The following is a 27045-nucleotide window of genomic DNA, read 5'->3' on the forward strand; positions in this document are numbered from 1 at the left end:
CGTACCATTTCACTCCTATATTCAGTAGACAGTTACTCAATTAATCATAATACACTGCAATCAACTCCCTCTAGTTCTAGATCATATGAGTGCACTCAAAAAAATAAATTGTTGGTGTTGTAAATTATACTTAATTAATTGGTATATATTCTACATTGTATTAATACGTTTCACTGATTACTAGACTTTATTAAGTAAAAGTTACACATTTTAATCATACAATAAATTAACTGCGGGAAGAGTAAATGTTACTCCCCAATTTCTCATACTGTTTACATGTTTTATAATGACTGAACATAAACTGAAAAAGGTAAGTACATTTTAATTAATCTAAACATCTATCGCGTTTGAATCAATCGACGCGCGCAATTCGCATTCAAGGCGGCAACGCGACGAGACGAGACGTTGGAGGAGACGTTGGACGAGACGTTGGAGGAGAGCTTCATGCCAGAACAAGTAAGTCGTCTCTACATTTTTGAAAATATATGGTCCTTGTTACGCGTGTGAGAGAGAAAGACGTTTGCGAGCCGCAATATTCCAACAGCTGCCGGCTTTATGTTAGTAACGCTCGGTACATTGTTTGAACATACTGAAATAAGACTGAAACATGCTAGCTATGACAGCGCTGTGTTAGCTAATGTTTGCTGTCTGGTTCTCTGTTGGTTTCATTCAGTGGCGGCTGGTGACATTCTTTTTGTTGGGCGGCGCGGTTTAAATAGCACTCGACAATGAGAAGAAACAAGGCTTTGAGTAGAATATTGTAAAAAACAAAGCTTTATTTCAAGAAAACACAGTGCTCAACTGACTCCTGCTCGGTCGGAAGTGCAACTGAAGCCTCGCCATCGAGACACAACTCATGGAGTAGATGGTGGTGTTCGCCGTACTCTTTCCTTTCTTTTTTTAAATATCTTGAACCCAAAATCAACGGTTGGTTGCGCACGCAGGTCCGCTCCAGGTACACCGCGCTGTTTTGCCCGGCAGGTTTTTGACAAGGCGTTTTTGGTGCGGCTGTACACGCACACGCACGTTTGGCCAGCGCCCGTAAAAGGGGACGGGGCTTCTCTCAGTGATGATGAGTGGCGATATATTATTTTTAGTCACATTTAACTCAAGTGGTTGTTGACAGGGGCTTACTCCTACTCTGTTGCTTCTATGTTCCTCCACACTCCATGCTTCCACAAATGAGTCTTGCTTTCACTGTTTCTGCAGATGTATGCAGTTCATTTTGCATGAACAAGGGGTTCAGTATTGACAACATATTTATTTATTCACAGAACCAAAGCATTGGGATGAAACGAGAAACTATTATCACAGCCTTATCCTGTACCTTGGTGAGAAAGAGGAGGCGTTATTTGAAGACTGCCTGGTAAGTTTTTTAAATTGATTTATTCATTTTATTGTATCAAAGTTTGTGTAATGTTTAATTAGCTGTTAGTTAATTAATATGTTGATACCATTGTCTAAATTCTTATTGTATGTTATATACAGGTGGACAGCCGCAGTGATGCATCTCAACACATCGTGAGGATCGTGGTTGTCCGTGGCACCGATGGAGAAGATCCCGTTGACGTATCGATCCTCCTTGAAGGCAAGGAGATGTTGGCGGGATGCGATTTATTTACTAAAAGACTGGTTTTAAGCATCGTACAAGGGTTATTGGCACGGTGACAATTTTCTCTTGTGAATGTTTTGGAGGGGATTCCCCCCACGACCTCAAAGTCTTACATTTAGGTAAGATATAATAGATGTAATATAAAGCAGGAGGGTTATATCTGAGAGACAATTGGGAGGTCAAGGGTCAGTCTGCAGAGTATGCGTGCATGTGTATATGTGTGTGTGTGTCTCTGCCTGTGTGTGTGTGTCAGAGTGTGTGTCTGTGTGTCTCTGCCTGTGTGTGTGTACGTATGTGAGTGTCTATGTATTTCTGTCAGTGTGTGTGTGTGTATGCCTTTTATATTGTATTGTTTGAATAAATATAGACGTTTTATACTACTTACGCTTAACAGATAAATCTGACATTTATTTTGAAAGGTTAAAAGGAAGTGCACTTTGTTTTAGGTTAAAATGCGAACTTTATGGTGTAGATTACGGACAGATGCGCATTTTATAACAAGTTTAATAGTTGATTTGACCCGTATGGGACTGACTCTGTTAAGGTGGTGATGAGGTGGTGATAGTTTACGAGTTTTAATAAATGTATTGTCACCTAAAGAAAGAAAATAAAGGAGAGTCACCAGCAGTAAGTCTTCACGCCAATTCATATGATCCGTTACAACGCTTATTGCTGTCATAATACGCAGGCGAAACATATAAAATAATAATAAATAAGACTAGAGGACGCTTTTTCCAATTCATAACAGAATTGTAGAATAGAGAGATAACAAACGGCAAAGATACGTTGATCAGAGACGTATTTGTAATACGTCAAATACAAACGTAATCTGGAGAGAAATACGTTTCAGTCAAACGTAACTGCAAATTGAATTTTAGGTCTGGGGGAACGTAATTTTTGTGATGCAGGGTTGCATAAATGTACACAGACTGTAAATGTTCAGCAGCTGTTTCAACATGCATGTTGGTGTTGTGTCAAGTTAGGCACCAGTTCTGTCACTTGATTGCAGATTAAAACAAATGTTTATATTTGTATTTTATTTTTCTTTATTATCCTAAGTGTGAATTTCTTGACACTGAATTTTTATTTAAGAAAAACAAGAGTTTTTATAAAATTGAATTATTTGCTGACAAAATAAATATTTTGAATTGCATTGTGGCTGTGATTTGTGATGTATAAAGATTATGGTTATTTACTCTAAAATTAAGTATGTTATACTTAACACTGTCTAGTAAAAGTTACTTAGTTAGTGTTAGTGCAAATTGTTACGAGGATTTTAATAAGTAAATCCTAACTTATAAAGTATAATAAAATCTACCTAGTTAATTCATAACTCTAAATGATAGATTTTACTTAATAATTTCATAACATTGAAATTTCTGTTTGAGAAAAAGTTAAGTAGACTTTACTTAATTAGCTAAATAAATATAAGTTATGTTTAAGCATAATTAAGTAACAATTACTTAGTATTTTCATGGTTATTTACTCTAAAAGTAAGTATGTTATACTTAACACTGTCTAGTAGGATTTACTTAATCCTTCAACAGTAAAAGTTACTTAGTTAGTGTTAGTGCAAATTGTTACGAGGATTTTATTAAGTAAATCATACAAGTTATTTCTTTGAGTGTGTGTATGTATTCACAGCATGTGGCTCTATCCGTATCTATGGAAGTCCCTAACCCCAAACAGGCCTCCTATTATGTCAGCCCAGAAGTGTGGAGCACCCTCTCTGTGAATGTGGTGTGTGTGTGTGTGTGTGACGGACAATAATACGCAGGCTGAGTGTGTGTGTGTGTGTGTGTGTGTGTGTGTGCTGCAGGTTGAAATGCAGCATCCCTGGCAACAACAGTGTTGTGTTGGTCCCCCGCCGGCATCTCTGTCTCTGGGAGCTCGGCCATCTGGGCTGAGGGTCAGCTGCTGAGAGGACATCACTTGTGCAGTGTGTCTTGGTATTGCATAATGTGTCTGTAGTGACCTTTTAGGCCTTTAAAAGTGTATATTCTATTCTATTCTTTAGCATATTACAATTGTCTCTGCAACCACTGTTCCCTTCAACGTCCTCAGTAAGAATAATAATGACGTGAGCGCTGATCTCCTGAGTGAAGGTCCTGTGTTTGTCCATCCCCTCCACTGCCCTCCTTACGTCTGTTGAATACTGACACGGATGGGTTCACATTAGCCTCGTAGAGATGCTGGAGGCTGACTTGTGAGTCTGTATCACGACGCGAGGCCACTGCTGAGTGTCGGTGGAGAGCCTCAAAAGTCAGCTTCAGTACTCAAATACATGTACTTCCTACTGCTGACTGCCACCCAGTGGCTTTCCAGTAGCCTTCTAACACTCTACTCCAGTGTTTAGTCCTCAACAGCCTCGTAAAGCCGATCCAGTGTTTAGTCTGTGTCTGTTCGGTGGGGTCAAAACGCAGAGCGCCACTCTGTTTCATATATGTAGCAGCTTCATTGCCACTACCCGTGGGTTTCCCCCAAAAGCTCCAAGGATAGCCAGATAACAGCGAGGTTCCGTTGGATCACACACACACACACACACACACACACACACACACACACACACACACACACACACACACACACACACACACACACACACAATGACGCCTCTGCTCCCTACCTCCAGCTCTGCTGCCCTTTTATACGAGCAGCATCGGCTGCTGACTGATTGCCAATTAGTCAGAGCAGCTGACTGATTGTCAACCAGCCAGCAGCTGAGGCCAGATTGGGGACAGCTGCCACAATATACAACGTGACGGAACTCCTAAAGTTTGGTGGTGAGGTGTTACACACACACATGCAGATGCACACACAAACACACACACACATGCACAAACAAACACACGTGCACACAAACACAGACACACACTAACACACATGCACACAAACACAGACACACACAAACGCACGTGCACACAAACACAGACACGCACAAAACACAGACACACACACAAACACACACATACAAACACATGCACACACACACACATCACTGTGTCTCAAACGGAGCCAAGGCGTGTGTATCCTGGGTGTGTGATGTAATGCTGGTGGTCAGCAGTCACAGCGGCGCCGCCCACTATTTTGGACACAGCAACAAACCATCTGACAGTTTCCTGGTATTACGCCATTGATATTTAATTTAAATGAAAAGATATTTTATCGTGTCTTTGTTATCAAGTCATGATTTCTAATTCTCGGCAAAAATGATATCACATGACATTTCAGTCACAATTAAAGAACTATATTTGAGTCTGTGGCAATGACTGTATCTATATTACCCACTTGTACACCTTATCATGTGTGTGTGTACAGTCCTGTGGATGTGTGTTTACTTTAAGTTAGTCCTGTGCATGTGTGTGTGTTTGCTTGAAGGTAGTACAGCATGTGTGTGTGTGTGTGTGTGTACTTTAAGGTAGTACCATCCTGTGCATGTGTGTTTGTGTGTACTTTAATGTAGTACAGTCCTGTGCATGTGTGTGTACTTTAAGGTAGTACAGTCCTTTGCATGTGTGTGTACAGTCCTGTGCATGTGTGTGTGTGTACTTTAAGGTAGTACAGTCCTGTGCATGTGTGTGTACTTTAAGGTAGTACAGTCCTATGAATGTGTGTGTGTACTTTAAGGTAGTACAGTCCTTTGCACGTGTGTGTACAGTCCTGTGAATATGTGTGGTGCTCCGACACTCCGACACGTGGATGGGAACGACATGCGTGTGTGGTGCTCAACCTGCTCTCCATGTGTGTGTGTGCAGCTCAAACAGCTGACACAAAGCGTTTTCTTCATGAGTCATGCTGTTTCTCTCTGCACTGCAAACATACGCAGCTCTAATCCCTCACTGTCTCTTCACTACAACTCTCCTTCCCTCCTTCCCTCCTTTGTGTTCCTCCCAATCAGCTGTGACGATGAACAGTTATTGGATTAGCAGGGCGTCCCTCACACACACGTCTCTGTGACTCTCAGCCGTGTTCTGCGGCGCCTCCATCAGTCACATGATCCCTGTTGTCACACGTTCACCAGGCAGGTTAATGACGACATCATCATTTCTTTTCTCATCTCATTGTCTTTGTCTGTAAAGACTCAGGCTGAGGTATGACCTTTCCTCCTGTCCTTGCTTTGTGTCCTTCTCTCTGCTGATACTTCCCCACTAAAGGGAGCTGGACGTGGCACATCTTCAACATGAGGGTCAGGGTTAGAGAGGCATCAGTGTCCAACATGTTTATTGTGAGAAAACACAAACTTCATGAAGGTCGTGATGTGACCTCCTCACCGTCCCTCCTATGGACACACAGGATGTTAATCGTGACATGGCACAAATATGGAAGCATATTGTTATTTCAGATGATAGCTGGGCGATGTGGGGAAAATTAATGATCATGTTATCAATAGATGTTTGATACATAGTCGTCTATAAGGTTGGTAAAGGCAACTGGATGAACATCAAGTTTCTGAACTCTGGTCGGTCCAGAAAACGTCCAATCAGGAACATGCAACACAGAAATCAATATCTATGTATTGATCCTAAAAGGTCACTTATGCTGTAGCATTCATATTTAGTAAATCAAACCATGACAAGCAGAGTATGTGAACAGTGCTCAGAGGGTTTTGACTGGAGGCAACGACACGGCAATGTTCCAGAAGAACAAGACTATCTGTTTGTCATCCACGTGGAAGAAATATTCACAGTCATCCGCCACTGAAATGGAAGGAATCATATGTCTTCACACAAAAGCCATATTCATAAGAAACACACTCGTTTTCATGTGTTGGGCCAAGTATGACTTATTTATTATTATGATGGTTTTACTAGTATAGGCCGTAGTTGTGTGTCACCAGCAGTATTATTAAACTGTATCCAGGATTAAAATACTGTCACTCATTCATGTCCTCCTCTGAGCCTTCAGGGTGCCCTGCAGGGGTCATTTGCCAGAGAGGTCAGAGGTCAGCTTTCTGTCAGAGATTAAATGCTGTCAGGGTGGAAGTGTGACTGAAGTCAGGGTTCCAAGAACAGCAGGATATACCATAATCTATTCAATTCAATTCAATTCAGTTTATTTGTATAGCCCAATTTCACAAATTACAAATTTGTCTCGGAGTGCTTTACAATCTGTACACATAGACATCCCTGCCCCAAAACCTCACATCGGACCAGGAAAAACTCCCAAATAACCCTTCAGGGGAAAAAAGGGAAGAAACCTGGAGGAGAGCAACAGAGGAGGATCCCTCTCCTAGGATGGACAGATGCAATAGATGTAATGTGTACAGAAGGACAGATTTAGAGTTAAAATACATTCAATGAATATGACAGAGTGTATGAATAGTTCATAGTAGGCATATTCCACGATGGAGACCTCCACGATCCATCAGGCAGATGGCGGTGGGGAGGAGGAGGGCGGAGTCTCAACAGGACAGTGGCGTAGTCATGAGCAGGAATTCCACGACCCAGACGATCCATCAGGCAGATAGGATCTATGCCGTCTCATAGGGTCCGATGACCCCATGAGACGTAAAGTCAAAAGGACTTCCGGGCAGAAAGCAGAGTTAGTAACGTGTGATTGAGAGATGAAAATTCATCCTTAAGGAGAGAAAAAAGAGGAGATAGGTACTCAGTGCATCCTACACCGTCCCCGGCAGCTATAAGCCTATAGCAGCATATCAAGGGGCTGGACCAGGGCAAACCTGATTCAGCCCTAACTATAAGCTCTGTCAAAGAGGAAGGTCTTAAGTCTACTCTTAAACGAGGTGACTGTGTCTGCCTCCCGGACTGAAATTGGAAGCTGGTTCCATAAAAGAGGAGCTTGATAACTAAAGGCTCTGGCTCCCATTCTACTTTTTAAGACTCTAGGAACTACAAGTAGTCCCGCATTTAGTGAGCGTAGCTCTCTAGTGGGGCAATATGGTACTACAAGCTCCTTAAGATATGATGGAGCATCACCAATCAAGGCTTTGTAGGTTAAGAGAAGAATTTTAAAAGTGATTCTTGATTTTACTGGGAGCCAGTGCAGAGCAGCTAGTGCAGGAGTGATGTGATCTCTTTTCTTAGTTTTAGTGAGAACACGAGCTGCAGCATTCTGGATCAACTGGAGGGACCTAAGAGATTTATTAGAGCAGCCTGCTAATAAGGAGTTGCAGTAATCCAGTCTCAAGTAACGAACGTGAACCAATTTTTCTGCATCTTTTTGAGACAAGATGTGCCTGATTTTTGAAATATTACGTAAATGAAAGAATGCAGTCCTTGAGATTTGCTTTACGTGGGAGTTAAAGGACAAGTCCCGATCAAAGATAACGCCAAGATTCTTTACAGTGGTGTTGGATGCCAGGGCAATGCCGTCTACAGAATCCACATCACCAGATAATTGATCTCTGAGGTGCTCAGGGCCGATTAAAATTACTTCGGTTTTGTCTGAGTTTAACATCAAGAAGTTGCAGGTCATCCATGTTTTTATGTCTTTAAGACATGCTTGAATTTTACAGAGTTGGTTGCTCTCCTCTGGTTTTATCGATAAATATAGTTGAGTGTCATCTGCATAACAATGAAAGTTTATGGAGTGTTTCCTGATAATATTGCCCAAAGGAAGCATGTATAAGGTAAATAAAATTGGTCCAAGCACAGAACCTTGTGGAACTCCGTGATTAACGTTGGTGGTTATCGAGGCGTCATCGTTTACAAATACAAACTGAGATCGATCTGATAAATAGGATTTAAACCAAATTAGTGCCGTGCCTGAAATGCCAATCGACTGCTCCAGTCTCTGTAACAGGATGTCATGGTCAATGGTGTCGAATGCAGCACTAAGGTCTAACAAGACCAGGACAGAGAGGAGTCCTTTATCTGCTGCCATTAAGAGGTCATTTGTAATTTTCACCAGTGCCGTCTCGGTGCTGTGGTGTTTTCTAAATCCTGATTGAAATTTCTCAAATAAACTATTATGATGTAGAAAGTCGCACAACTGATTTGCGACCACTTTCACAAGGATCTTGGAGAGGAAGGGGAGGTTAGAGATCGGTCTGTAGTTAGCCAATACCTCTGGATCCAGAGTGGGCTTCTTCAGGAGAGGTTTAATAACAGCCACCTTGAAGGAGTGTGGTACGTGGCCTGTTAGCAGAGACACATTGATAATATCTAATAGAGAGCCGCCAATTAAAGGCAAAACGTCTTTAAGCAGCCTCGTCGGGATGGGGTCCAAGAGACAGGTAGACGTGTTCAAGTAGAAACCGTTGAAAATAATTGGTCACGGTTGATAGGAGAAAATCCTCCAAATATACACCAGGGCATACAGCGGTTTCCAAGGCCATTCCACTTGAGAACAGATTGGCACTGGTTATGGGCAAGAGATTATTAATCTTGTCCCTAATAGTTAAAATCTTTTCATTAAAGAAGTTCATAAAGTCATTACCACTAAGGTTTATAGGAATGCTCGGCTCCACAGAGCTGTGACTCTCTGTCAGCCTGGCTACAGTGCTGAAGAGAAACCTGGGGTTGTTTTATTTTTCTATTATTGATGAGTAATAGGCTGCTCTGGCATTACGGAGGGCCTTCTTATATGTTTTAAGACTATCTCGCCAAACTAAGCGGGATTCTTCGAGATTAGTTGAACGCCATATGCGTTCAAGCTTTCGTGATGTTTGCTTCAGTTTGCGTGTCTGAGGGTTATACCAGGAGCAAACCTCCTCTTCCTCACTGTCTTCTTCTTCAGAGGGCTATCGAGTCCAGTGTCATTCTCAGAGAGCCTATGGCACTGTCAACAAGATGATCAATCTGGGACGGACTAAAGTTAGACCAGGAGTCCTCTGTTATATTGAGACGTGGTATCGAATCAAATACAGAAGGAATCGCTTCTTTAAATTTAGCTACAGCACTATCAGTTAGACATCTAGTGTAGAAACTTTTGACTAACGGAGTACACTCCGGTAGTATAAATTCAAAAGTTATGAGGTTGTGGTCTGACAGAAGAGGATTCTGTGGGAAGACGTTCAAATGCTCAATGTCAACGCCATAAGTAAGAACAAGATCAAGCGTGTGGCCAAAGCTGTGAGTGGGTTTCTGTACTCTCTGACAGAAGCCAATCGAGTCCAACAAGGAGATGAATGCAGCACTAAGGCAATCATTATCAACATCCACATGGATATTAAAATCTCCAACAATAATAACTTTATCGGTTTTAAGAACCAAACTTGATATAAATTCTGAGAATTCAGATATAAACTCTGAATATGGACCTGGTGGCGGTACAGAATCACAAATCGAATTGGCTGTAGTGTTTTCCAGGTTGGATGTGAAAGACTAAGAACAAGGCTTTCAAATGAGGTGTAGTGTAATTTTGGTTGAGGATTAATTAATAGGCTCGATTCAAAGATGGCTGCTACTCCACCTCCTCGACCGGTGCCTCGAGGAATGTGAGTATTAATATGACTTGGAGGAGTCGATTCATTCAGGCAGACATATTCTTCATGGCTCAGCCAGGTTTCAGTTAGGCAACATAAATCAATGTGATTATCTGATATTAAATCATTCAGTAACACATCTTTAGATGACAGAGATCGAATATTTAGGAGACCACATTTAATAGACCTATTTTGTTGCACTGCTGAAATAATTGTGTTAACTTGTATAAGGTTATTGTGTACGACTCCTCTTCTGCTTACTTTTGATTTATTTAATTGAAGTGGCCGTGGGACAGACACAGTCTCTACTCTAAAGTCAAGGGTGGGTAACTGCTCGAATGGAAGAGCAGAGAAGGGTGTTAAACTACAACTCTGCTCCCGGTTCCTGATCTGAACCCTGGGTTGTCATAGATTAAGTCCGTGATCAACTTGGTCATATTCGCAGAAATGAGACGCTCCGTCCAACGTGGGATGAATGCCGTCTCTCCTCATCAGATCAGGTTTTCCCCAGAAAGTCTTCCAGTTGTCTACGTAGCCCACATTATTCGCTGGGCACCACCTCGACAGCCAGCGGTTGAAAGACGACATTCGGCTATACAATTCGTCTGTCTGCAAATTTGGGAGAGGGCCAGAGAAAATTACGGTGTCCGACAACGTCTTGGCATAAGCACACACGATTCCACATTAATTTTAGTGAGTTCCGAGCGGCGGGCTCGGCGTCATTACCACCGGCGTGTATTACAATCTGACTGTATCTCCGCTTATCCTTAGCCAGCAGCTTCAAACAAGACTCCACGTCGCCCGCTCTCCAGTTTATGAGGCACACGACTCTGGTCCGTGGCTTCGCTATTTTCACGTTCCTGACTATAGAGCTCCCGATAACCAGGGTGTGTTCCTCAGCGGGTGTGTCGCTGGGCAGGAAAACTGGTTCAAACGTGAAGTGGTTGGTGCACAGCGGGCTTCTGTGTAGACTTACGACTCCTGCGAACAGTTACCCAACCATCCGGCTGCACGGTTACCGCGGGCACAGCTAACAGCTGACTGTAGCTCCGCGCCGACTACGGGAGAGGGCGGGCTAACTAGCATAGCTGTCTGAGCTTCGATAGCGCGGAGCCGTGCATCTAACCCACTTAGACCTGCCTCCAACCTAGCAAATAAACTACACTTGTTGCATGTATCGTTATCATTAAGGGAGGCAGGGGGATAACTATACATGAGACACAATGAGCAAGAGGGAGCGGGAGGGAGAGAAGAAGAAGTCATGCTCGCTGTTGAGCTGGCAACCAAAGCTTACCGGAAGAGTGAGATGATGCGTTCAGGAGCAGTGTGTATCCATAGTCACGCAAATGAGGTCATTGTTTCTCCTTTTCCCCGTTTCAACTACAATCCGTTACATTTACATAAGAGCTCATGCTAATTAATGCGTGTCTTAATTAAAGTTAACATAAACAATATCCAAGCTAACATATATAAGCAATGGATGGATTCAGATACAGACATGAGCTCCTTTCCAAATTAAAATGTAATTTATATATAATGTTGAGTTATTTGATGTCTTAGTGCGATGGAATGGCTTTTCTTTCGGAGGCAGTCCTCAGTCTTCATGATCGATTCAATAAGCTGCTGTTGAAGTCCAAGAGATGCTGGTATGACTACCACAAAGACCTTCTCCTTAAACCCAAGCAGGCAGGACATCTGACCACTAACAGGACTGACCAGTGAGCAGTCTTGCATTAGTTGTGTCTAGTTCTTGTTCCAGTTTTGCTACAATTAATGTCTGAGAAAAGGAGTTCATAATCCATGAGCTAAATTAATGCTAAAATGGAAATGATTGTGCTAAACTCAATGCCATGACAAGAGAATTGAATGATTTATGTTCCTGGAAATTGCGCTGCAACTCCCTCCGTATATTGACAAGGAGTTCCAACTCAAAGGAGAACGTGATCATGGTGTGAAGGACCCCTGAAGTTCACTCAAGCAACATGTAAAGGGTTCTCTAGAAAGAAAAGTACACTTGTATTGATCCCAGTGGGTCACTTTTTCTCTGCATTGACCCATCCTTAGTTATTAATGAGTATTGACCCATCGATAGTTATGGAGTATGGACCCATCCATAGTTATGAAGGAGTATTGACCCATCCTTAGCTATTGATGAGTATTGGCCCATCTTTACTTATTAAGGAGTATTGACCCATCCTTAGTTATTGATGAGTATTGACCCATCTTTACTTATTAAGGAGTATTGACCCATCCTTAGTTATTGATGAGTATTGGCCCATCTTTACTTATTAACGAGTATTGACCCATCCTTAGTTATTGATGAGTATTGGGCCATCTTTACTTATTAAGGAGTATTGACCCATCCTGAGTTATTAATGAGTATTGACCCATCTTTACTTATTAAGGAGTATTGACCCATCCTTAGTTATAAATGAGTATTGACCCATCTTCACTTATTAAGGAGTATTGACCCATCGATAGTTATGGAGTATGGACCCATCCTTAGTTATGAAGGAGTAGTGATCCATCCTTAGTTATGAAGGAGTAGTGACCCATCTTCACTTATTCAGGAGTATTGACCCATCCATAGTTATGGAGTAGTGACCCATCCATAGTTATGAAGGAGTAGTGACCCATCCTTAGTTATGAAGGAGTAGTGACCCATCTTTACTTATTAAGGAGCATTGGCCCATCCTTAGTTATTAAGGAGAATTGACCCAAATTGTTATGAAGGAGTATTGACCCATCCTGAGTTATGAAGGAGTATTGACCCATCCATCTATCCATTATCAATACCGCTTATCCTCATTAGGGTCGCGGGGGCGCTGGAGCCGATCCCAGCTGACATAGGGCGAAGAGTATTGACCCATCTTTACTTATTAAGGAGTATGGACCCATCTTTAGTTATTAAGGAGTTTTGACCCATCTTTACTTATTAAGGAGTATGGACCCATCCTTTGTTATGAAGGAGTATTGACCCATCTTCAGTTATGAAGGAGAATTGACCCATCCTTGTTCTTAAGAAACAGTGGGCTGCAGTGAAGATCGGGAGCAACGGGGGGTTCAGTGCCTTGCTCAAGGACACTTCAACATGAACTATGGGGAGAGCGGGGATCGAACTGGGTACCTTGTGGTTACGGGATGACTACTCTCCTCATGAGCTACAGCTATGTAACTTCTACAATACATATTTGAATTGTTTTGAAATGGGAAAGAAAACTTTATTGTTTAGTCATATTTATCATTTAAATAATACAATATCACGCCACTGGATTCCTTTAAAAATAAGAATATCATGTAATCTGCTTTTTTTTGGAGCATGCTGGTGTGTTTAGTGAAAATCCCAGAGGTCAACAGCTCGGCCACCACGTTGAAGCCCTGCAGATGGTCCAAAGCAAGCGTGTTGCAGAGAACCATGGGATCCCCGTGAGGGAACGCTCTATTTTTAGGGAGTGAAAAGGCATCTGAGATGTGACTGCTTATGTGAAGAGAGCTGTGCTTCCTTCGTACATGTACATGTAACCTATATGCCTTTTCATGAGGTGACTGTGGGTCAGTGGTTAGCAGGTCCGCCTTTCAATCAGGGGGTTGGCAGGTTCAATCCCCGCCCTAGTCGATGTGTCCTTGAGCAAGACACCCTCAATTGCTCTACGTGTCTACGGTGTATGAATGTAACATGATTGTAAGTCGCTTTGGATAAAAGCGTCAGCTAAATGAAATGTGATGTAATGTCATGTTGAAGTAGTGGAGATACCGGAGAAGGGGTTGGATCTCAATTTCAATCCCAGCATGAAATGCTTTCTGAGTGTCTTTGAGCAAGGCACGAACGACAGGGAATGTGTTCTTTCTCATTTATTGTGAGTAACCTAACTGGTTTGTTCATGATATGATATGATATTCCTTTATTTGTCCCACAGTGGGGAAATTTCAAAATGATGCATCAATAAGAGATCCTGTATGATGCGTGGTGTATCCACATGCCTATGTTTGGGCAGTACTGTATATGTGGGTGGTAACACAGATGTCCGCGTGTGTCCCCGAGGCCTCCAGTGGTGTGACTGTACGCATCCCAGACACGGAGCGCCGCGTGGCTCAGATAGCTGCGACCTTTGGGACAAGGAAACCAGTCGTGGCTGTCAGCCAAAGAACAGACACCACAAGGGCTGATTGATAATGTGGAAACTGGTCCTGGAGAAGACGGGGACCCGGACCGGGTAGGGGGGCGGGAGGGGGAGGCATCTTTATGCCGCTGAACACGGCGCACTTACTCTTTTTACATTACATTAGATGTCATTTGGCTGACGGTTTTATCCAAAGCGACTTACAATACTGTTACATTCATTCACTGTAGACGCAGCTACAGGGAGCAACTCAGGGTTAAGTGTCTTGCTCAAGGACACATCGACTAGGGCAGGGATTGAACCTCCAACCCCCTGATTGAAAGACGGACCTGCTACCCACTCACCCACTCACCCATACTCTTAGCTCTCATTACTTCCTCACATCACCAACTGAATTATTTCCAGTCCCTATTTCATCTTCCCACTTTCCTGATAGAGAACTTTCTTCCATCTTTACAAGCAAAGGAATGTCAGGGCAGTAGTCTAGGGGTGAAATGACCAGAGCCTGGACCAGAGCCTGGACCAGAGTCTGGACCAGGGTCTGGACCAGAACCTGGACCAGAACCTGTGCTGCCTTCTGAGTGAGAAGAGGACGTATTCTCCTGATGTTGTGCAGCAGGTACCTACAGGAACGTGTTGTTGCAGTCAGGGGGAGTTGAGTGTCGAGTCACACAGAGGATCCTCGCAGTCAGGTGGGGGCTAACACAGAGGATCCTGGCAGTCGGGGTGGGGGCTAAGACAAAGTTGTTGAAGGTAGTCGCCAGATCGTGGGTGGGAAAGCTTTTCCCTGTGAGTAAAAGTAGTTCAGTCTTGTCAGGGTTGATTTGCAGGTGTGTGCGGACAGCCACTGAGAGATGTCAGTCCAACAGGCAGAGATTAGTGCTGCTCCCTGTGTTTCAGATTAGGGACACGAGAGGATCAGTTGCCCACTGAGGGGAGTTTGTGAGTTGAATTGAATTGGCAATATTTGCCGAGGTTTTCAAGTGAATGCTCGGACATAAAGTTGTAGATAAGTGACTGTCCAGTAGGGGACCATGTGGGCACCATCCAGCATCAATCAACACACTGCAAAACTAAGGACATTATGGATTTGGAGACGCAGCATCATCAACGTCAGACAAAGGGGCCGCATGAACTTATCGTGAAAAGAAAGATTGTTTTCCTGATTACTTTGATTTTGAAATGCTTGACGATGCAACGTGCTGCCCTGATTAAGCCCTTAAGAAGGACATGAGAAGAGAAACTTCCTTGACCACTCATTAATGTTGTCAACAGGCTGTAATCAGATCTAACCAGCAAACGGCCCCTCACTCCCCCACGCCTCACTGGCACATTGTTGGCCCCTTATCCCAAACCACGACGGGGTCTTGGTTACTGGCAGCCTGGATATCTGGGACAAGTTGCTGGATTCTACATCTGGCCCCACATATCATCTCCTGTCTCCATCCAATGCCTGCCCTTCTCTTCTATTTGCTGTTTTGAAGATGACGTGAGGACACTGGAACCCCACCCCCACCCCAACAGGTGCAAGGGTAAAGCAGTGCATGCTGGGTCAGATCAGGGGGTGGAAACCTTTACCTCTACCAATCCGTGCTGCCGACCCTGTCTCACTGTCTTTTACAGATGGTTGCAATCAACCTGGCCTCAGAACTTTTTTACGAGTACTTAAGACTTTCCCCTTCTAAATTATTGTCTTTATTGATTAGCATGCCCACATGTACCCGAGATAAAGCCCCTCCTACCCCAACAATAGTATCTGGGCAACAAAATCCATATTATTGTCTTGATTCAATGTTTAGGTCAGCACGTTTTCAAGTTGGAGATCAGATTGTGATCCAGACACATGGATTTAATCACATCTGTGGATTCTATTGTCATACAAAGAAAACTTCAACAATATTTTCTTATGACATTTGCTGACCTCAGGAATGTTCAGTCGTCACGAAGGTACACTTTTATTTACCTTCTATTTAAATAAAGATTCACTTTGCGAATTCAACTTTTGAAAATGTGGACAAAAGGCTTTATGGAAAGTATTATTGAAAGTTATCATTCTAAAGAGATCTCAGGAGGTTTGGGAGGCGATGTTAAAGACGTCTTTGTGGCCGATACGGTTGTGGACATGTTCTTGTAAAACTGGCTGAAGAATGTGTGGCTCCTGTTGGCTGGCTGCTGGCCGTTTGTACCGAGCAGGTCAGGTGCTTCTTTGAAGAGAATTCTTTATTTCAGGTTCACTTAGTGTCGTGTAAATGCCTAAACTTTAACCATGTCCTGACTGTACTTAATGCACAGACACATAGATAATAGTTCCACAAATACTCATACTAATAAAACTCTCCAGTCTCTATGAAGTTTCCTTTTAACTTTATTGGTAGAAAAGTACCAGGGTGGCTGAAGGTGACTTTTCTTTCCACATTATAGATCTTAGAAAAACAGTAAAACACTGTAGCTGTCACTTAATCTAATTTTAAATATCCTTGCCATAAAACACCCAACAAACAACCGTTGGACATGGAAAGAGGACGTCACCAGAAATCAAAAGTTCCTGGAGAGTTTCCTGTTTGGCTCACAGGCTAGCTATTATCCTACACGTTCTCTCTCTCTCTCTCTCTCTCTCTCTCTCAACACCGATGCTTCCCGGGAGCACAAAGCGGCTTTCATTGGGCTGATGTCCCTGATCAGTGTGAGACCATCCTCTGCCAGTGTTGTGATGATGATGGGAGGTGGTGATGTCATCAAGGCCTTGTAGTGGGGGCAACTGGGACGGACCACTGAGGGCAGAGGAACTGCTTTTATAGGGAATGCAGACATTCTATCTTTCTCGGCTTTTCTGTGTGCGTTTGTGTGTGTGTGTGTGTGTATCCCAGTGGAGGCAAACATACTTTGTGTAAATAAAGGGGTCACGGTGAAGTGCTTTGTAGGCTGATGCAGATATTTATGGATTAAAGCTACCTGCAAGCAGTGTATTAAATCCATTATTTCAATTATTTTATGTTTTGAGGTACTTCTGATTTAATTGCTGTTATTCATTATGTCAGTTGTAGCCCTTAACATTTCCCCTTATTATGGAATGGGCGTGGTACACATGCATGGAACCCTAACGGAGCATGTGACTCATTGTACACATCAAAATGAAAACCAGTATCTTATAGCACCAATGGCCTCTGCTATTCAGTTATGCCTTCAGTTATGGGCATGATGTCGTGGACAGCCTTCTGGATGGGAGGATGAAGATGGGGATGCAAACAAAGAGACTTCACCTTATTCACTACCGTTCAAGAGTTTAGGGTCACCCAGACAATTTGGTGTTTTCCTTGAAACATCAAAAGAGTTTTTTACGGGATTTTTACCCCTCGGTTAGTCTTCTAAGGCGATAACACAATGTACCATTTGAACACTGGAAATGGGCCTCTAGACACCTCTGTCGAGATTTCATTAAACACCAGAGAATAGTCATTTACCACATTAACTATGTAGAGAGAGTATTTATGATTCATTTAATGTATCTTCATTGATAAAACAGTGCTTTGAAAAATAAGGATATTTCTAAGGGACTCCACACTTTTGAACGATAGTGTATATCATATGAAATAGTTGGCCACACTGTCTGGTTAGTTGCCAGATGTATCATCAAATGCAATATAAGTGTCCGCGTGGCTCTCCTCCTCACGGTGTGTGTCTGCATGTGTCCCGTGGACCAGAGCAAGAGCTGACCATGTTCTCTGTCCGTGCAGTGTTCCAGCAGCAGGCGGTCCACAGCCCTCTGGAGCAGCAGAAGCAGAAGCATGGAGGACCCATCCCGTGTCAGAACTGTGGCAAGCCATGTAAAGGGGAGGCGCTCCGGGTCCAGAACAAACACTTCCACATCAAGTGTTTCGCCTGTAAAGGTTCGTGCAGCAGTTCGTTCTCAGAGAAGACTCTGTGAGACTTCAGTTGAAGAGCAGCAACGTCGACTCGATGGGAGATCAGTAGTCTTTGATGATGCATAGAACAGAACATTATTATTTTTATTATTATTATTATTATCATTATTATTATTATTAACCATTAGCGGAAAAAACGCTGGACACAAATGTGGCTTATCTTTCTGAGCATGGATACTGTGTGAAGAGCTGTGGGAGGAAGGGAATTCTTCTGGACTAGTTCCTGCACGAAAAAAAACCCTGAATGAGGACATTTGATGTAAAAGAGGAGATAGCAATATGAAGACTAATTAAGGAGCCTTTTTTAAGATGATCCATTAGGAACCTTTTTGGAGAATGAAATACACTTACAATACACTGGAGAAAACACACTGAAGAGATCAAAGCAACGCAGGCATGACCAACGCAGGCATGACCAACGCAGGCATGACCAGAGGAAATGAAGTTTGCAAAAGTTGTATGAATTTGACCATAATGCCACGATGCTTTGCAGAGACCGTCAACAGAGAGAGCGTAGTCCTCACCAGGGGAAGATAATGTCTGTGGAGGAGAAGATTATTCTAAACATACATCTAGTTGTTGTTTTACATATGTAAATAGGTTTCTTGTCTTGTTCAGCTTGAGCCCTATTTCTTCTTGTATTTATCATTTTTCGTGTATGTGTGCACACGGCCTGGAGGCCCTGAAGCGTATTCTGAAAAGCTCTTTGAGATGTTTGGCAAACGTTCGGCAGCTTTTTACACGTTACGCTGATGAGCACGTTGACTGCTCCCTATAAACACAGAGAGGAGTGGCAGAGTGAACCTTCACACTCACACCGCTGAGCCTTCTGATTGGCTCTGAGGGGACAAGCACAGGAAGGTATTGTAGCCTATTAGTGGTCTCCATTAATAAGTTATTAATAAGTTATTCTATTTGATAGTTTGGCAATATCAAGAAATTCATTAAGAAAGGCAAATAATTGGTCCTTCAGGTCCAATCAGCTCGGGCAATAGTGTGGGTTACATTGTGTGTGTGGGTGTGCGTGCGTGCGTGTGTGTGCGCATATGTGTGTGTGTGCGTGTGTGTGTGCATGTGTGTATTCGTGTGTGTGTGCATTTGTCTGTGCATGTGTGTGTGCGCATGTGTGTGTGCATTTGTGTATGCATGTATGTGTGTTTGAGTTTGCATATGTGTGTGCGTGTGTGTGCGTGTGTCTGGTGCATTTGTGTGTGTGTGCGTATGCATGTGTGTATGTATGTGTGAGTGTGTGGTGTTGGGTGTCAGATACTTGGCCTGTGTGCCTGTGGGTGTGACTGTGCTCTATAGACCGAGGTCCCGTGTCCCACCCAGCCCACCCTCACTCCCACTGAGCCTCGTGTCAGACTGCTGCTGTTGTTGTTGTCAACACATTCTCCCGTTGCTAGGCGTCCGTTGATGTCGCTACAATGTCGCCCTTAATCTTACAGACTCCCTGTCTGCGCTCCCTTTTATTACATCTTGACCTTGGGTTTATTTCATACTTTTGGACATTCTATTCTTGCAGTAATGAGAACATGCTGTGCTCACCACACACAGTAACTCGTGGGGAACAGAGTCACTAGAAGTCATTGGGTTGCTGTAGAAAGCACATAAACATACAAGGAGTGCTCATATCTTGTTGTCCTGCCCAGTCGTGGAACCCTCACCCTTCAGTGCTCTGAGGCTCCTGTATTTACTCACATTTCTGAGTTTAACTTTCACACAAGTGCTCTGGGCAGAGAGTAATATCATTGGATAACTGAGAAGACCAGTAACCTCAGAGTGGGTGTGGCTTCTTGTGGTGTTCTTTCAAGCTTAAATATATAATGTTGATTTGACAACACATTCTTGCATTGATTGAATACTTCTCAGAAAGACAGGGTACAATGTTGTCCAACCAGCTGCAGTAATACTTCTGTTCATATGCAGACGGGGACTCGTTACACCGAGAGCAGATGTTACGGCCTCTCGGATAACTAGGGATGCACAGGCCGCAACATAGAAGGGATACAGCTAAGGGGGAAACAAACGAGGCAAATAATGAAGTTAAATACTTAACCAAATAAGGAAGATTTATTTCAGACAGTTAAGGTTTAACGAAGGGCAGAATAACACAGAAGCAAAAGGAAAAAGGCGTCAGGGTCTCCAAGGCCAACACAACAAACAAAACCACGATGCTAACTAGAAATCAAAAGATACCACTGACCTATCATCGAAGAAAGGAAAAACAATACTATGCTCCCTGTCTGACCACAAAACAGGAGAAAATTGACACAACAAAAATGGCAGAGAACCCCTGCAAGCTTGACCCGAAAATACAAATGGTGGCCAACACGGAATGGTCACAGCTCAGAGGTGAAGAGAGAGAGAGACACACCTAGGCTGTGTCTACTACCGGACACTTTACGAAGTACACTGCAATACAGTGCACTGACATCTGTAGTGCACTCTGTCGCTGATAAGTGCCGTATCAAATGGAACACTTACGTTAACCACTTGGCGGAAGTGACGGACGCCAAATCTGTTCACGGCACCCGCGAAATTAAGCCGGGAGTGACGTACGCAAATCTGCTTGCGATACCCGCGAAACTTAAACTGACGAAATGAATGCACTTCTTGCCCTCTTTTTATCCCTTGTTTACCCTTTTCTCCACCCCATGTGGAAACTGCGATACCTCCACAATCGCGACATTTACGGTCTGTAGCTTCGTGGTCTACCGCTTGTGCTACCGTAGCCATCTCGTCCGCCATTGTTTTAGAAATAAAATGAAAAGCTGGCGAAAGGGCTCCTCTTCCGCTACGTAGCCAAGATGGCGCCCGTTTAGGGCCAGTAGTGTCCATCGTTTTACACTGCATTTTTTGCCCGTTTGCAGTGCGCCATCCGGGTACTTTCAGTGCACTGAATTCTGCTGGTTTTGTCAGTGTGGCGCCCTAAGCACTGAAAGTCAGTGCTCGAAGTGCTCAAGTGTCCGGTAGTAGACACAGCCCTAGTCTGGTTGTATACAGGACTGTCTCAGAAAATTAGAATATTGTGATAAAGTTCTTTATTTTCTGTAATGCAATTAAAAAAACAAAAATGTTATGCATTCTGGATTCATTACAAATCAACTGAAATATTGCAAGCCTTTTATTCTTTTAATATTGCTGATTATGGCTTACAGCTTAAGAAAACTCTAAAATCCTATCTCATAAAATTTGAATATTTCCTCAGACCAAGTAAAAAAAAGATTTATAACAGCAAAACAAAATCAAACATTTGAAAATGTGTTTCCAGGTGTTTCGAGTTAATTAGACGATTCAAGTGATTTGTTTAATACCCTACTAGTATACTTTTTCATGATATTCTAATATTTAAGGATATTTGACCTCTAACTAAAGTGTGTTTCCGCCATAATAGAAGCATTATTAAATAAACATTATGTTCTGCTGAGATGATAAATACATATAATACATATTATAGTTCAGCATACCTACCCCAAGAGCAGCATCGACCTAGAAACATTATTAAACCTATGCACGTAGTGTTTTCCACTATTTGTTCCTGTAGTAGGAGTATTATCAATCTAAATGTACTACTCTTACTTCACTTGTCACTTTACAGGATAAGAGGCCTTATTAAAGGACTTAAACCACTGAGTGTTGTCGTTTCATACCGTGCAGCTAAGGCTGTGGTTCTCAAACTGTGGGGTGCGCCCCTCTAGTGGGGCGCCAAGGCATTACAGGTGGGGCGCGAGGGGAAATGCAGATTTTTTAATTTCTCGACCTTTATTGAGAACTTCACATACACAGACATAAAAGTCATTCATAAATAAAGAGTGAAAGGCCTGTACTGTAGTGTAAATGTTTACGTTACAGCGTTAAAAGGTTAAATGTGTGATGGCCTAGATTCTTGGCGATTTGCAACTTACACATATCTGCACTCCTTTTGTTTTCTTTTGCAAAGGTTGCATTTTATTGTTGTTTTGAAAAGATATGCAGTGTAAAACTCAGTAAAACTCTTTATTGCCAAATATTTGAACTTCTTTTGTCGTAGTTTTTCACAGGTTGCACTGAATTGTTATCTTGCAAAACCGGTTAATTGCAGCCAAAATAAGCTATCTTTGCTAAATATGAGTTATTCTTTGCAAAGATAGAACTGTATTTGTATTCTAATGAAGTGATTGAAAATGTATTTGTTTTTTGTCTGATGGAGCAATCTGGTTTAATTGAAGGTGATTGCAAAATATTAGGAGTCACACAAAGTTGTTATTTCAAAACAAATTCAGCATGGACTATTTTGTTACACTTTAGTTGTGGCGGTGGGGCGTGAACATCTTTTTTCCTCCAAAGTGGGGCACGACAGAAACAGTTTGAGAACCACTGCGTTAAGGAGTGAGACTCTCCTGTCGTACTAATTGAGCTGAGTCGTTCCTGCTAGCCGAGCTTTCATCTCTCTGCGACATAAAAATAAATTGTGATAACTACACGCCACGGGTCACACAAACACATTAATCAGAGGTTAATATTAGAACGTCATTATTTCCCAGCAACTGGAGGTCAAGATTAAAGGAACATGTGTTTTCTTCAAGTTGTTTGACCTTCTTTCTAAAGACTTTAATTCGGAAGCGATTGGGCTCGATCAATTAAGAAATGTATTCATACCATGTAGACGCAACAGTCAGCTTATGTATGGGTGATGCTCACTCAACCCACTTCCCACAGAACAGGCCTTGCCATTCCTCCTGTCTATAAATCCAAAGCATGAGCACTAAATGTACTGTTTCTCCAAGGGTTGTGGGGATTCGGGCTGGCCAGTTTGCTAATAAAACATTTAGATGTGGTCTGAAAGTGAGGAGCGGAGATAAAAGAAACCATACAGGCTTAGTGGGAACATCAAAGAGATGCAGAGACATGTGTCTAATGCTAGCAGTTCAACACAGTAGTGCTCATTTAGTCTTTTAGCATATCCTTTATTGATGTCAGATGCTAATAAAATCAGATGACTTATCTCACCTATTAATACACACTCCATCATGGTCTGGCTAAGCTCTGCCCTACTGGGCACTCTATAAAAGAGATTAAAATCAACCTCAAAGAGAATCAGGCATGTGACCCCTGACTGTGTTACTGCCAATTACGAGCAGTCTGGATGTTAGCCAGCAGGCGAACAGTGCGGAAGCAGTCTGGGTGTTAGCCAGCAGGCGAACAGTGCGGAAGCAGTCTGGGTGTTAGCCAGCGGGTTAACAGTGGCTAATAGCTAGCCATGTGTAGTTAAAACCAAGCAAATGGAGGACTGGATTAATGTGAGTTTGTGTTAGCCTCCTTAGCGCCTGCCTGGCAGCAGCTCTGGCCGGCTAATAGTAAACAGGGCTCAGGACCACATTGACTCTCTCTGCTCTCTGTGAAGCATCCAAGTAGAGATATAAACGCTAATACGTTTAAAAATAAAAGACCCAACTAACAACACAATGAATTGGTAGAAAGAGTGCCTTCACTCTCTTTAATGTGTCCTATTTCTGAGGATGATAAAGTAAAGTTTTATATGATGGGTAGGGTTAGTCACTAACCATAACCAAGTCCCTCCAATGTCTGGAACCATCCCATATCTTTGTTTGCTTTGGCACTCACATCATTCAAATAGCATTGGAATACTCAAATGTGAAAACATGTGGTCACACCCTGTGGGAAAGCCTACATAAAAACAGAAAGTAGTTGGAATTGTGACATGGAAAAGACTCCTTCATAGCACATTGAAAACACTCCCTCACAAACATGGGTTTGGTATCTTTTATTGCACAGAACCTCCCCAGAAGTGTTCTTGCAGTAGGAGTCTGCCAAGCTTCAGGAGGAGGAAAAGTGATCATGACTCTTCACTAGTGTTTGAGCAGCCATTGCATGGTCGTCATTCAACAAAGGGATCTTTACCTGGGCCTCTATCACATGTTTCATGACATCACTTCCTGTTGCTTTGGGAAAACGAGCACTGCGTTGATGAAACAGCGAGAATTCTGCCAGCATCTAAAGTTGTCTGGGAACACTGGGCCAAAACCAGTTATCACTTTGATCGGGAGGGGATCAAGAGGTCGCGTCCAGGTAGCAAACCTTGATTTATGAAAACTCTCGCAAGATAGTTGAGTTCTGGCATTGACCTTGAATATTTCTGATTATGATGGGTCGTTGGGCAGAGAGTTTTTGACAGATCTGAGGTTACCATTATAAAAAGATGGTACTCCATGACAGCTGTTAATATCAAATGCCAAAGAGCATCCCTGAACTGAGTTAGTCCAGATGTAGGGACCAATAACACCGGACCGTCTCTGCTGAATGAGGACCATGAGATGGGAGTCAATCATCCTCTTGGGAACATGATGGTTGTTGTGAGATTCAACAGGCTTTCCAGTATAACCGCTCACGTTTAATCCAACATCTTGGCTTTTTCCTGTCCTTGTACTTGTTGAATGTTTACTATATAATATACAAGACATGCAATACATGTTAAAGATATTTGAGGTCCAAAACAATATTATGACCAGTGAATTTCCATAATCCCACTGCTGTTCAACTAAACGTGGTTAGTGCTACTCTGACTTGAAAAGAAGCAATATTAGAATATTGTTGAAACAGCAATGTTGACTTAGTCTTTTTGACACTTTAACTGAAAAGATTAGAACTGTAGAAAATACAACATTAATACTTGAGTAAACATAAGGAAAATGTTACAACGTTGTGATTGTCTGTTTCATATTCAGCCTGACTAGACTTCCTTCAAGCTTTTCCAGATTAATGGACGACCCAGCCCAGATGCATTCCTTCCTGGAAGTAAGCTGATAAATAGACGCTGCTGGCCACATGTTGAACTCCTGACGGTGGGATCAGTGGTGTTATTGGCAGATGGTTGTGATGTTCTCAGGAGGGTGTTGGCTATTGGACTGTCTCCTTCTTGGATGCAGGCGGACCCGAACAGAGCCAGGGGGAGTGTGTGTGTTCGTCACTGGGCCTGGGGTGCTGACCTCACACACCTGTTCTGGGGGAATGTAAATCACACACACACTTAAAAGGACAATATTTACATAAATACCATATTGTGCATATGATATATCCTATATGTGAATGGTTGTATTTGACCTTCCAACTGCTGCTCAGGGTCTTCATCAGAAATGTGCTCAGTTGTCATGGAGAGCTCAGATTATTACCCAAACTGTCCGCTCTAACGTCCTCACGGTTTACAGACCAACTTTGACTTCAAAGGATCTTGTATCTTTGCATGAAGAACCACAGTAGAAACAAGTCTTCAGTCCTTCCTTGCCATCTTAGTGATGTGATTGAATGTCCTCCTTCTTGTTTCTCCCTCCTATACGAGTCATTGGAAACATTTAGTTATCTCATTTTGGGGTTTGAGCTAGATTCACAACTTCATCTCCATATGAGCCCATTGGTTTAGACAGTAGACCTCTTCCCTACCGCCTCATTAGATGCCTGCTTGTTATAGAAACCAGTGGAGTAGGAACCTGCAATACTGTGAGCCCGTTGACCTGTCAGAATTTAACCCTCGGATTTATAACTGTGGCAGCTGTCTCCAATCTGGCCTCGGCTGCTGGCTGGTTGACAACGGAACCTCGCTGTTATCTGGTTATCCTTGGATAACATATTTATTTGTCAGCACACAACACACAGCAGACCGTTCGACAATGCGTCTGCTCACTTCGCTCCCTACCTCCAGCTCTGCTGCCCTTTTTATATGAGCAGCATCGGCTGCTGACAGATTGTCAATCAGTCAGAGCAGCTGACTGATTGTCAACCAGCCAGCAGCCGAGGCCAGATTGGAGACAGCTGCCACAATAACCTTCAAGGACAGTCCCAGAGCTGGTCCCATCAAAGGGAGGCTGAAGACTGGGCAGTCAAGGTCATGTAATATAATAGTGATTGACAAGGCCTCCCCCACGGCCCTCCATCCCACCACTCACACACGGATGGTGAGTCATTGTAAAACATGAGGTGCAGTCCAGGTCGCACATTCATGGGAGAAAGCACATAGCCCATGTATATTTAACCCTGCTCACGCAGCACACATGCACAGTGGATGTCATTGTGATACACGAGGCAGAGTCAAGGTCACACTCATCGAAGGACATATATATTTATATTCTGTTATAGTCTGTAAATAATGCCTCTGGAGGCAGAGTGTGTTGCAAGGACACATTTTCTCAGTTTGTTTTTTAAACAGTAAAATTCAAGGCAACACTTTCAGCTCTTGATAGGTGTGGGCAATTAATTAGCTGTCTGCTTTTTCCTACACCAAACTATCGTTAATATATCGGCCTTTAAAAGTTGGTGGACATCTATTTGATACCCATCTATAGTTTCTACACATTACTCGCATCATGTCCACACGCTGAATCCCATTCCTATTTCTCCACACACCTTGTTTGTACACGAGGAAGCCATGATAAGTATTTTGTAGACTAGTGATGCCTTCCTTTTTGAAGTACTCCTGGTTCTATAGTTCCATCTCTGTCTTTCTGGGTTGTTACAGAAAACTCTCCTCAAACACACATCCTTTGATCAAACACTCCCTACCAACACACACCCACAGTTCAAAAGGTCAAACTCTCTGGGGATTCATGGAGGTTCGAGCACGCTGCAGGCATGTAGCCGACACCTTATGCTGTTCTAAGTCTCAGGACAAAACAAGAAATTAGCCGCATCGGGATCTCATCCGAGGTCAGCACCAACACACCCTATTGTCACGGAGATGAAATGGTTTCAAAATGATGAAATTGATGCTTGCGAGTTTCAAGGCAGATTCTGACACAATGTTTTGCATAGCTGATAGATTCTTTGCTGTTTTACAGAGTTCCACATGCTGCTCTGCTTCATTCCTTCAAACTCTCCCTGCCGCGTAATACGGCCCATGTGCATGAGGGGTGTCTACGATAGAGATGAGAGCGATGAGAAAGGGATGAGAGGAAGACAGGTTTAATTGTTTCCATGAGCAAGAAGAACAGTTGTGAAAGAGCATCTTCT

General features: G+C 42.9%; 1 protein-coding gene and 1 long non-coding RNA gene across 12 annotated transcripts in view; both read left to right on the forward strand.

Annotated features, from left to right (window-relative positions):
- ablim2 (actin binding LIM protein family, member 2) overlaps window positions 1-27045 on the forward strand; it is a 96064-nt gene that overhangs the window by 16317 nt on the left and 52702 nt on the right. For all 11 annotated transcript variants that reach the window (XM_056443042.1, XM_056443041.1, XM_056443043.1 and 8 more), the window contains exon 2: window positions 17854-18006. In XM_056443042.1, coding sequence (XP_056299017.1) covers window positions 17854-18006 — 153 coding nt within the window. The remainder of the gene's footprint in view (window positions 1-17853; window positions 18007-27045) is intronic.
- On the forward strand, window positions 203-2765 carry LOC130211991 (uncharacterized). The gene is made up of 3 exons (XR_008835217.1): window positions 203-456; window positions 1275-1366; window positions 1489-2765. It is a non-coding gene; the product is annotated as an uncharacterized LOC130211991 (long non-coding RNA).

The sequence above is a fragment of the Pseudoliparis swirei genome, chromosome 21 (assembly GCF_029220125.1).
Source record: "Pseudoliparis swirei isolate HS2019 ecotype Mariana Trench chromosome 21, NWPU_hadal_v1, whole genome shotgun sequence".
Taxonomy (NCBI): Eukaryota; Metazoa; Chordata; class Actinopteri; order Perciformes; family Liparidae; genus Pseudoliparis; species Pseudoliparis swirei.